The sequence below is a fragment of the Onychostruthus taczanowskii genome, unplaced genomic scaffold (genome assembly GCF_017590055.1).
Source record: "Onychostruthus taczanowskii isolate IOZ18803 unplaced genomic scaffold, ASM1759005v1 scaffold13, whole genome shotgun sequence".
In the NCBI taxonomy this organism is placed as follows: domain Eukaryota; kingdom Metazoa; phylum Chordata; class Aves; order Passeriformes; family Passeridae; genus Onychostruthus; species Onychostruthus taczanowskii.
This window is the reverse complement of record NW_024498462.1, coordinates 12,045,600-12,058,257: the sequence shown is the minus strand read 5'-3', so window position 1 is coordinate 12,058,257 and position 12,658 is coordinate 12,045,600. Positions and strand designations below refer to the sequence as shown.

Genomic DNA, 12,658 nt, shown 5'->3' with positions numbered 1-12,658 from the left:
TGAGGGACGTCCAGGTAACATCACCCAGTCTCTATTTTACAACGTATCCTATCTCACACTTGTACACATCACCTGCTGCCATGCCATTAAAAAGAAAAGCTCAGATTCCAGCTAAGTTCCAAATCCCCCTAAGCAATGACATGCTGATTTCCAGAACGCATTTCACCTGGTTTTAGTCTCATCATTGTCAACACCTCTGTGCAACCAGAGAGCTTTTGTTCTATTTATCTTATTTCTACAGAAAATACAGAAATAACAGATCTGGCTGTGTGGCTGGGCTGGGAGAGAGCAGGAGTCAGCTCCAGCTGCTCATTCCAGCCCTTCCTCACTTCCCTAGAGGAGCAAAAGCCACAACCACTCCTGGCAACCCGCAGGTGCCACCAGCAACAAGTGTCCTCTCCAAGGACTCACCCGGAGGAGCCAAAGGAGGAGCAGATCACAAAAGACATGGCCACTGGGAATTTGAGATTCCAGAGGATGGATTTCTCCCATATCCAGGCACTTTTGTCCCAAACTACCTGGCTCTACAAACGCAGCCTTCCTGCACAGATCCCACCCGAAGACGGAGAGGGACACTAAGCCCCAAGGAAGAGCCAGCCCAGGTCGGCTGGACCGTGGGGCCAGAGAGGCTCCAGTGCCAGATTAAAGAGGATTTTCAACTGCCAGAGAAGTTTTGCTTCAACACTTCATATGATGAGTAGGAAGGTGCAAAAAAAATCTCTTTCTCTTCTGCAGAGAGAGTGGAAGGAGGACATCAATGTTCAAATGTATAACAGCATTCTTCACAGCACTGTGAACTAAAGCATTGCTTCAATTAAAAAAAATCTGCAAATTAAACTTTTTGGGGAATTTTCCCCCTGTATTTTCAGTATTAACTCTTCCAACATTTGTTTTTAGTAAGTTATTTAGAATATCCCAGCACCAAACTCCACCCCTACTGAGATTATGGTAACATCATGAAAAGGAGACAGGTAGGACCTGATAGCAAAAAACCACCAGCTGGATTAGATAGCAGGAAAAGAAGTGGCACATTTATCCCCCTGTCCCTTAGACACATTTGTAAGGTTCAATTCCACACCTGCAATTTGCTAGAGAACACTATAATATCTGAGGAATTAGTCACTGATTGTGTTAGGTTGAGTTAAGAGCTCAGACTTTAAACTGACAGGACAAATTCTGGCTTCAGACAGAGAATCCTTACAAGTTTCCATCATCATAATGATGCACAGAGGAAGAAACTGTAGAAGTGACAGGCTAGGCATCAGTAAGAAGCAAACCAAAATTATTTCATACTTCACCAGATACAGATGGGGATTGAGATGAATATGCCAAGACATCCTCAACACTTTTTTTTTTATTACACTAATGGCCTGTATATAATGACACACTTGCAACAAAATCTGGCAATAAAGATTCAGGACTTAATACTGCTCAATTACATTTTTAATTTAAAATAAACAACAGCAAAAAGAGAGTGCTTCACTCATCTATCAGACTGTGGGCCGAGCAGAAAGGCACATATCCGAAAGTGAAATATTTAGTGGCATTGTAGGAAGGCAATGTGTAACACTGAGGTAAAAACCCAACTCAATTGTTTTAAGTAAAACTGCAACCCTTTGAGTCTTTGTTACTGTAAAAAGTAAAAAAAAAATCAAAGGAAGCAAAAGGTCCTCAGCTCTGTACAACCATATTTCTGATTTGACAGCTACAATTATAATCATTCAGACATCTATTTCCCACAAACTCTCCACAGCCATAACCTTTAGTGATTAATTATAAAGTTCCAGGAGCAATAGTACACAGACTAATTTCCTAAAACAATAAAACACAGAATTTCTCATTTGGAGCTAAATGAAACACGAACAGGTTGTTATTCATGCTGAAATCTAGATGCAGAGTCATGTTGCAGCCATTACAGAAGCTATTAAACACAACCTCAAATCAAAGAAACTGTAGGTCTCTCTCCTAAAATAAAATGTTTTTCTCACTTATGAGGCTTCTGACTCCTTTGTTCTGTTCCTTTCCACCTCTTCTTAGGAAAAAAAAATTCAAAATTCAATTTTCTTCCTCATTTCACATCCCCATTTTATTTTTAATAGTCATTTAACCTGTAAGTCTAGAGCAAAGCAAACAGTTGGTGAAGGTTTCATGCACACGGAATTATCCTGGTGTTCCCTTCACAGCAGATCAAAGTTAAAACCTGTGTATTAACTTCTAAACAAAATTCCCACTCTCTTCATGCCACACCAAGGAGTTTTCTGTAGTGAGTGTTTGATAATTTTCAGTTATTTTATTTGATAAAATGTACCTTTTACACTCTTTTCATGGTGGTTTTCCATTTTGACACATCCTGCTCAATGTGAATCTTTGTAATGTGACCCAGCAATAAAGGAGGAATCCACTCATTACAAAAAATTATCCCAAAACTCAAGTTGCACATATTGGAAAGAGGGGAAATTGTGATTTTTAATAGGATTAGTACTAGTTCTTTCTGATAAGGACCTATTGCTCTGCAAGCAACACTGGCACTGAAGCCAGAAAATTTGCTCTTGGCAATTCTACTGCACCAGGCAATGGAAAGGGGAAAGAAGTGAGGAAAGATCTGCATGGAAGTGCCACCACACTCTTATTCTTCAGTCCCCCTTTAACTAAAGCTAGTGGGAATTTTTCCAAATATTCAAATTGGCATTGAGTTGGTTGTAGAACTCACTGAACTGCTAAACCACAGAGAACTCCCTTGTGAAATGCACACCCTTGATGCACTGTCCAAAGGCTGGTGTGACAGGCCCTACAAAATTTCCTGTTCCATGTGGTACCTAAAATAACCACATTAATGTAGATTCTCCCCACATGAGGTACACAAATTCTGTCCTATCAGGTAACACACAAAACTATGAGCATTCAAATTAAAATTTTGTACAGCAGCTTTTAAAACCCCCATACCAACCCTATAACTTTTCTGTATGAAGCTTCCTTACTCTTCTGCAGTAATTCCATCTTCAGTCCTTTTTGTTAGCATTCAGTGAACTTTCAGAATTCATTCTGAACTTCATACAAACTATTTTAGTTACAACCACTAAATAGGATTTTTCAGTGCTTTTTTTCTGAATTCAATGTGCACTAATTGATTAGGGTCTGAGAGGTGAATAAGAAATACACATCCTACAGAAGAGGAATCTGGGGAAGGTTTAATGCATGAGTTAGAAGCCAGATTTCTTCAAATACAGATGAGTACACAAAATTAGCAAAAGGCAACACCACTTTTGGAAAGACTGCTTTGTGCATAATTTGTCATGAATTCAAAGTTATTCCTTTAGAAAATGAGTCTAAGACCTCCCAGCTGCTGCTTTATTGGTCTAATAAATTACCATTTTGATGGGAGGATGCACATGCAGCACACAGCAGGCAGGAGCTGCCTCCGGAGCCCGGGAATGCCGAGGGGAGAGCGGGATGCCACGGGCATCACTCTGTGCCTCTCCTCTTGAATTGGCAATGGAAACAAACAAAATCTGCTCCCCAAGTGCCAGAAGTGTAGGATGCACTAAGAAGTGAGGCCAGGGGAAACTGCCCGTATTGAAACAGCTAACAGAGACAAAATGGATCTGTCTTGTTCCAGGTTCCCTACACTGACCAAGGAAAAATCTCTTCTATTCACCTGGAAGGACATCAGAATAAACAAAGATTTCTCCATTTTGACTTCACCTTCGAGCCCTGTTCTCGGGGAGCTGGGACCTGGGGAGCTTAGCTCAAATCTATATTAATGTTTGTGCAGCACAGGAATGTGTTCCATGCCAGGGCCTCCTGCCCAAGGTGGCTCCAGCCACAGCCAAGGATTATCACAAACCCCCTGCACAGCTGGGCTTTGCAAATACCCATCCAAGGAAAGAACAAAGTGCAGAAAAGCCATAAATTGGTGATGGAGCATTCCCTGCCTTACCTTTCTCCAGTGTGGAATTCAGGAGTTCCCATAGCCTGACCTTTTGGAAACCTTCCATCATTTACTGTAAACCCCAGACAGTGTCAATGCCAATGGAGAAATCTGTTGTTACTCCGGGTGGATTTAGGGAGCACTTTAAAAGATCTGTGTCCAACCCTAATGATGATGGTCCTTCACCAGTATTTTTCAAATAATTAGTGACTGGAGGAATATGGAGGAGTGAGAGCACTAGTTTTGATTTAGCACTGGTAGGGCAAAGCTTACAAAATACAAGAGCCCAAGAATTTGAGATCCAGGTGCTGAGAGCTCCGGGGCAGCTCAGGGGCACAGCATCCCTTACCTGCATTAGAATTGAGCTCTTCATTTTCTGACTCTGTTCCATTCTGACTCCCACTTCCATGAAGGCTGTTCATGGCCATAAGTTTCATCTTCTGTAGCTTCATAGCCTCTGCCATGGCAGCTGCTGTCAGACCTGGAAAAATACAAATAAATAATATGCAGTGTCAGATTGTACAATGTGGCACTGCAAGTATGAACAGAACATTCCTTTTCAGTAAGACAAAATCCCATAAATTCAATGGCCATTCTTAGTCCAGATAAGTAATGCTAACCCTGAACACCATCTTTGTTTTAAAGTCAAGCCACTTCAATACACTGTTCTAAGAATTAAAAAAAAAAAATCTTTCATGTTTATTTTTCTTTTTAACATGTACAGCACAAAGAAATATTTATTTAATGGTATCCCTTTTGATTATACTTTTAAATATAATTTCCCGTCACTTTGATCACCTTGTCACTTTGATCACTTTCTGCTTGACTTATTTAGCTGCAACAAAATTTCCACATGCAGAGTGAAATACAGTATTCCTTAATTTCAACAGTTCAAAGCAAATTAACATGTAATAGTACAGCATTCATTGTTCTATTAAGCATCCAAATATTTTTTGTCCTTCTGGGAATTTGCTGGTTTGGAGTAATATTATTGCAACATGAAAACATTACATTGGAAAAGTGTAGAAAAACACAATTTGGATAATTACAGAATCAATCCCACTTTTAAGAGACCATTAAGACCAGCAGAAACTCCCAGAATTAAGTGGAGTATTGGTAGAAGGTTTTCAAATTACTAAAACCCAATTAATTTCCAGCAGTAAAAGAGAAGAAGCAGAGTAACATCAGGCTACAGATTACCATAATTATGATGATTTTTTAAAAATATTATTTAGATTCCCAGAATCTTTTTTTCCTAAATGTGAAGTTTTTAAGTCTTATCATTTTGGCTTGGTCACTAAATAAAGAACCAGATTTTCTTCCAGACAGTACCAAATTACTTTTATTCTGGGCAAGATGAGACTGAAAATAATCTGAGGTTCTTGCAGGAAAATCCAAAAGATACAGGCACAAAAACAAAAATATCTGTACAGGTACAAGTGTTTATTCGCTTAGTTATGGATTAAATGGGTTTATTCTTCCCTTCAGTACAGGACTTGCTTTTATTATTTGCTACCTAGTTCCACAAAATCACTGATTGCATTTCTTAAAACCCATGATTGTTCTAGCTTTGGTGCCTGTTCTAGCAACCCACTAAAATATCATACATCAAACCAGACTTAAATACTCTGCTTCTGGAAAGCATTGCTTACTGAGAGATTTAGATACTGATTAAAGGGAACTAATAATTTACACACCCTATCCATAAATTACAACACTCTTCTAAATGCTGCTAAGAATTTGACATTCAGATTAGCTCTGCTGCTCCTCTGAAGGGCTGCACAAAGTTCTCATTATTTCAGAAAGATTTAGCAAAGGAAGCAATCCAGGACTGCATGGAGAGGGACCTTTTATCACACATGGCTGCAGCAATCTGGTCAAGTTCAGCAAAGATATTCTGATCATCACCAATATTTTTGTCTTTTAGGTTATTTAATGCAGCTCTCACTTCACACAAAAGACCACTAGGCTGTAATTTTTTTAAACACCCTTTAAAGTTCTTTTACAAATGCTACAGGTTTTTCATCAAGCAGATATAAAATCCTGATGTTTAAACTCCTGTTTTTATCTCAGACACTCTCACTTAATCCATCACAGAATACATCTTCAATGATAAAACTCTCCACACACTTTCTGGAGAAGATGAAATAGTCTGCAAACTTTTTCACTTTTTTTTTTTTCTTAGGGAAAGGAAGTGGGATTGCTCTTTGAGTGAGTTTTACATCATTTTTAGGAAGTAAAAAAAACCTAAGCATTATCACAGTTCTGAGGAATTGACTGTTTTCAAGATTTCCAGGCACCTTTTCACTTGCTATTTTTAATCCATTTGCAAAGATTTCACATACATTTTAATGGTTACAAAAATAGAGTGTTGGAACATGGAGTTTTTTATTCTAACATTTTATCATTTGTATGTACCCAGGGATGCATAGATAAACCAATATTCCAGTGTTTTCTCAGGGTCAGTATTTATACAGGTTCTTGATATAGATTGGAAGCCATGAAATTTAATTAAATACGTAAAACAGTAAAGAAACTATTTATAAGGAGCTAAATAGGGAATGGAAGAAAATTCAGATCTTTAGCAAAATGTTCAGAGAAATGACAAGAGAAAAAAATTATTCAGGGCGCTGTATTAAAACAAAACAAAAAAAGAGAAAAAGAGAAATCTCCCAAAACCTTCCACTGAAGACTTGTACCAGAAGTGCAATGATGGCAGAAAGGTACCACGGAACAAACAGAAAATAATAAACACAGTCCCCAAATCACCACGATGCGGCCTGCAGAAATGAAAGGTAATTATTGTCAGGCATTTCTGAGCTCCCTAACCAGACACAGCTGCCATAAGGACACCAGCCAAGAAACAGTGATGGATCAGAAAACTCTGCTGTGCCATCTGCCACACCAAAGTCACTCCACTTCAGCAGGTGAAGTTTGAAGAGTAAAGCACAGCCCCAGAGCAGAAAGCACCAAGGTCCTGCAGAGCCAGGCACAAACCCAAATACAGAGCTGGGATTATCCCCAAACTCAGGGTCTGCAAAGTCTTTATTCCCTCAGTCACTTACTCCCCAGTCTATGGAATTTCTTACTTGAACTAAAAGTCACAGACTCTGTCTGAGGCACTTTAAAGACAATGTACTAATTCTTCAGCATCCCTGAGAGATAATAAAATTGAGGCTAAAGCAAATGGGTTCAGCAGTAAGGGGGTGCTGCTGATTGAAATGATTCAGAAAACAGACAGCATTGGCACAATCTTCAATTAGGTACCACCATGGTTAATGTCACTGGAGCTATTATTTAATTTAACTATTAATAAAACTCTTCCATAATTGACTCAGCTCGGGCTAGCTGTGGAGAAGAGGGCTGTTAGTTACTTCTGTTAGCTGTTAGTTCTTTGACTGACTTATCTAAGGATCTACAAAGAACTGAAGAATCATTTCCATCCTCCTGGATGAATCATTATCAGCAGCAGAATCTCACTTAGAGCACCTCACTTTGAAAAATGTCCTGGGAACTGCTGTAAGGTTTACATCTATCTCTCTACTTCCCCCTAAAAAAAAAAAAAACAAAAAAGGATTGCTAGGAAAACCCACGTGCTGGATTACATACTTCAAAGCTTCTGGTTTTTCCTGCCCATTTACACTTTAAATTTCCCTTTCTTCAGTTATCTCCTGCCAGCTGCCATCAGTCAGGGAACACCCAGGAAATAAACTGTGGACATTTGTGGTCAAACAGGGACATCCTTCACAACACCACAGCACAGGAGCAGTCTGGGGCAGTCAGGAGGGTTTCCTGGCAAGGCTGCCCACAGCCCCTGGTGGGGCTGGTGCTCTCCAGCATCCCCAGTTACCTGGGCTGGCAGGGAGCAGCTCCTGGTGGGATCTCTGAGAGAGACACGGAATCTGGGAGCTGTGTTCTGCGCACAGGGACCCGATCCCAGCTGCTCAGGAGCTCCTGGTGTGCACGGCAGAAGCACCAGCTGCCATCTGTGATCTGCCTTCTGCGAGCCCAGCTCAGCCAGGACACCCTGCACCCTCCCTCTGATGAGTTCTGCTGCACAGCACAGGGATTCATGTAATAAATAACCAAATATTTACCAAAATAACCCTGCAAGGACACACCAACCACACTCTTCATGCACAGGTTGCACTGGAGGAAAACTCTGCAGTTGCATTCTGGACAGACAGATCAGGCGTAAGAACCAAACCATTTTCAAATGAAGAGTCTGGATCCAAACTAGGGCCAAACTCCATACTGGAGTCTGGATCCAAAATCCGTGCTGGAGTATGGGATTAGCAGGCACTCAGGGTCACCTCAGAGCCTGAGAGCCCCAGAGAGGCTCCTCCAGCCCATTCTGCAGCCCATCAGATCATTAATTGTTTACTCTCATATCCCATCACAGACTGCTGAAGGTTATTCCTCAGTGAAGTCTCAGGAATTATTTCAGGAGAAGCAGCATTTTCCCTGCAAGCCCAAAGGTCACAGGTTGTGTGCTGTGTCCCATCCCAGGGCAGCGCTGACCCACCCCCAGCACCAGGGCACAGGGCACAGTGTCCCTTGCCCCCAGTAATGTCACAATTTATCCCTTAGCAAATACTTTCTGGTGTTTGGCTAAGAATCCAAAACTCAACTACATTCTGCTGGTGTCTTGGGTGCAAGTGACTCCTGCACATTTAACCACTGCCCAGTCACTGAAAATTGGATTTTGATGGTGAATACAAGGGCTCTGAGCTTTTCAGGTGACCCTGAGTGTCTGCTAATCTCATACTCCAGCTACAGCTATTTTTTTCCAGTTTCCTGATTAGTCAGACTGTGCCTCTCCTTCATATTAGTTTGAAAGCTTTTCTGTCAAAACTGTGAACAAGTAAATTAACTAAAGGAGAACTATGAGTAATCAAATCCTGAGGTTTGCAATTAATTAAATGAAATGGTGAGTCAGTGAACTGAAAAATGGTTTTATATTAAAACAAAACATTTAATTAAATTAACAGTCAACACATTGCAATTAATAATATTCAAAAGGAAAAATGAAACCCAATTTAGCTGTGCCATATTATTTCAGTATAACAGTCAAGCATTGTGCATTGGCTTGTTTATTATTTGCATTCAAAGCTGCTATGGGTCAAGCATGCTGTGCTAAAACAGCAATGATAAAATATCTCGTACTATGAAATGTCAGTGTGAGAGACCATATTGCCAACAGTGAAAACAATCCTGAAACCTCCAACAAATTAGGCTTTCCAAGACTGAAAATGAACACTCACTTTAATTAAAATTAATAAGTGAATACATATAATATGCTTTACATTTTCAGAATGCCTGAAAAATCTTACTAATTAATTAATTTTTAAATCAGGCTGGGAAGTGAAGGCTTCTCTAGCTGAAATAAATCATCCATGCTTAGTGATAAACAGGGAGGCTAAATCCAGCAATAGACAAAGGACAGTGAAACTGAATTCTTGGATAAGAACAGTAAAATGCCCAAGCCTTAAAGCAGTTTGGAGATGGGTCCAAACTCCTAAGTCTTGTTCCTGCAGATGTTTTCCATGTTTGTGAACACACTCAAACAGCAGCAGCAGGAAGGTTCATCAGCTCCAGTGCATGTCCTGTTTGCAGTGGCCAGTGAAGGCACCCTGGGAATGGCCACAATAATCCTTCAGTGTGCATCAGCCGAGAGACCAAGGATGGAACCAGTGAGGAACTGGTGAGGAACTGGGCACTGCAGGCTGGGCATGGATTTTGGAGAGCTCTGTGGTGGGCTGGGCTGTGGGAGCATCATCCCAGAGCCCAGGCTGAAATCCAGGACACCCCTCTGACACTGCCCAGCTGAAATGCAGCCCGGAGCCAAGAAATGCATCACAACACTGGAGCTTCTTTCATCTGTTCTTACACCTGCAGCCAGTTGTTCTGATATTGCAATCATATTTCAAAAATATGCTATTTCCAATTTTGCAACAGGAAAACTGACAAATGACAGCAAGAACTGGTTTTTTCAAGGAGAACATTTGAAATTCTGGATTTATCATGCTGCATGATCAAGGCAAAGGAGAAAATGAAGACTCCTTGATTTATCTTAACAGGGTTTGGAGCAACCTGGTCTAGTGGAAGGTGTCCCTGCCCATGGTAGGGGGTGGAATGAGATGACCTTTAAGGTCTCTCCCAAACCAATCCAGGATTCTTGGATTCTCTAACCACTTTGAGTTCATAAAAATTTAGAAACTACTGAAGATGATCCTCACCAAAACATTTCAGACAATACTTAAAAAATTTTGAGTGGCCTAACATTTTTAAATACCACCACTTCAAAATGTCAAAAACATTATACTACAGCAAAAGAATCCTACTGAGGGGGAAAAAAAATCCAAACAAGTATTACTCATATTTATCAGGAATTGTGAGAAATTCATCTTTCACACAGAAGCTCCAGTCATCTTGAAAATGTCACAGCCTTTTCTGGAGGAACTTGATGCCCTGCTTTTGTGCAGCCCCTAAATATTCCCCAGGTAACTTCCCCTTGTGCAGCTGCTGGATGGGGACAGAGCCACAGACAGGTCCCTTCATCCCACACAGGTCAATGGATGCTCCATCACCACCCAGGCAGTGATGCTGGGGAAAACAATGATAATGTCATTTGAAGACTTTGCCAAATGCTCAAGGGATTAGAATGAGCATTGCACAAATGTTTCTGACTACTTGATTTTGCAATCCTGGTAATTTCTGTTTAACATGGTGTGCTCGCTCACCTCACTTTAAAATACAATTTCATGCAAAAGTTCACATGAGCATAAACAAGATTAAAACCTCCAAACATCAAAACATCCCTGCTACTCTGTGGAACAATTCACAGAAGCAACAGGTTGTCACTCTCTAATTTCACACACATTTAGACAGTAGCAAGAGCCCTGATTCTTACAAATCTAGGGGTCTGCTTTAAACATGGGAAGAGTTCCAGATGCTTTCATCCCATGTCTGTCTCTATTATTTAAGTTTCTCACCCCACTCATAACCTCTGTCCTGATCTTGTCCTCCCTGACATCCCTCTGAAAGACTGGAAACAATTTTAATGTGAACATTCTCCATCAAGTAACTAGGATATTTTCTATCCTCCATCCACATGGGGAGATGATGACCCAAGAGCTGTCAGATTTCCCCTCTAGACCCAAGGGGCTCAGTTAGAAGCACACAGAAATTTTAATCCCAAATTTGTGCCTAGATCTAGTAAGAGGAGCACTCCTGTTCAAGCTGATGCACAGCAAACCCAGCTGTGTATTTCACAGTTGACTTCCTATCCAAAAAGGCACCTGCATCTCATGTGAAACTGAACTGCAGCTTTCCCTCTTGGAGGGAAACAGGAAAATCAGAACTTCAGAAAGCACTGAGAGGGTTACATTGCTTTTTTTTCCCATAATTCTTACAGTGGGTCTCATGAGAATTGATTAATTTTGTGACATTTTCTGCTCTTTTTTACAATCACTGTCATGAGAATGATTTGTCAAGGCTCTAATGCGTAATACTTTTAGTATTCTGCACTACTGTGACCTTTACCTTCTTCTGTATATTTGATTGACTGACCACCCCACTTTGGATGTACAGCTTTCAGAAGATGGAAGCACACACCAGACACAGCAGCCACTGAATTATCACTGAAAAAATCACAACCCCTTGATAACTTCTACATTCTTCAGGGAAGACCCGATGCAATTTTAGTCATGTCATTGAAACTTTTTGACAGAAAATGGAAACTTATAATATGGAATGTATTTAAGCAGTGTTTTCAAACATCAAGTGAGTGACAAATTTATGCACAAGGACTCTGATTTCACTAAGTTAATGCTCATAATCACCCAAACTCTCAAACTATCTGCTTATGCTTTCATAATGCTGTCACAGAATAAAGACTGCAATTCTATGAGATAAGAACTTAAAAAAATTAAAAATTAAACCAGAAATGTGTTAAATTACCTCCCTGATAATTTAATAAATTCCACATAAATTCCATTTACAGGAAAAAAATATTAACTCCAAAGTGCTAAACATTCAGAAGTCACAGGAAAGAATGGCGGTTACCAACAGCATCTGCTTCTGACTGGAGGACTTTGTAATCCATTTTAGAATATTCTTGGGTTCCTGGGAACCTAAAATTATGTTATCAATATATTAAACCTCACAGTCCTCATACTGATCATGCACATTCTGTTACCCCTCTATAATCATAGAAGTCTGCCATGGTGCAAGTGCTGCCATGTGAAATCAGAATTTGCTGTTGTTTCTTTTTTCTCCACATTTATTCCTTTCCCATTACATCAGTTTCTGTGAGCTTCAAGCACCTGTCCATAAGCAGTAAAGAGAGAAGGGAAATGGCAGAAGTTTTTGGAAGGGCTTTCAGATAAGTACCAAACAGTCTGAAAGCTTATCTGGAGCTGGCACAAATCTCTTGAGTTTGTAAAATTAATTGGGCTGGAAGGTCTTCTGGGAATAAGGATATCTTTGTGAGTGATTTCAAGCTACTTCCTACTTGTGACAGGAAAATACCATACAAATATTTGTTTTGTATCAGATGACACATGGCAGCTACATCCCAGCTGTCTCAATCCACACTTTTAAAATGGTGTATTTCAAGGATTTTAAGTGAATGGTGAGTTCCATAAATTCATCATGCTAAAATATTTCACAAAAAAACCTCAACACACTGCCAGGCTCAGCACTGCTGGTAGAAACTGCATTGTCAAA

At 40.1% G+C, this 12,658-nt stretch overlaps 1 protein-coding gene across 3 annotated transcripts in view; it reads right to left on the bottom strand.

Annotated features, from left to right (window-relative positions):
• Positions 1-12,658, bottom strand: part of DACH2 (dachshund family transcription factor 2) — a 245,347-nt gene that overhangs the window by 80,043 nt on the left and 152,646 nt on the right. For all 3 annotated transcript variants that reach the window (XM_041396690.1, XM_041396692.1, XM_041396691.1), the window contains exon 3: positions 4,278-4,409. In XM_041396690.1, the coding sequence (XP_041252624.1) occupies positions 4,278-4,409 (132 nt within the window). The remainder of the gene's footprint in view (positions 1-4,277; positions 4,410-12,658) is intronic.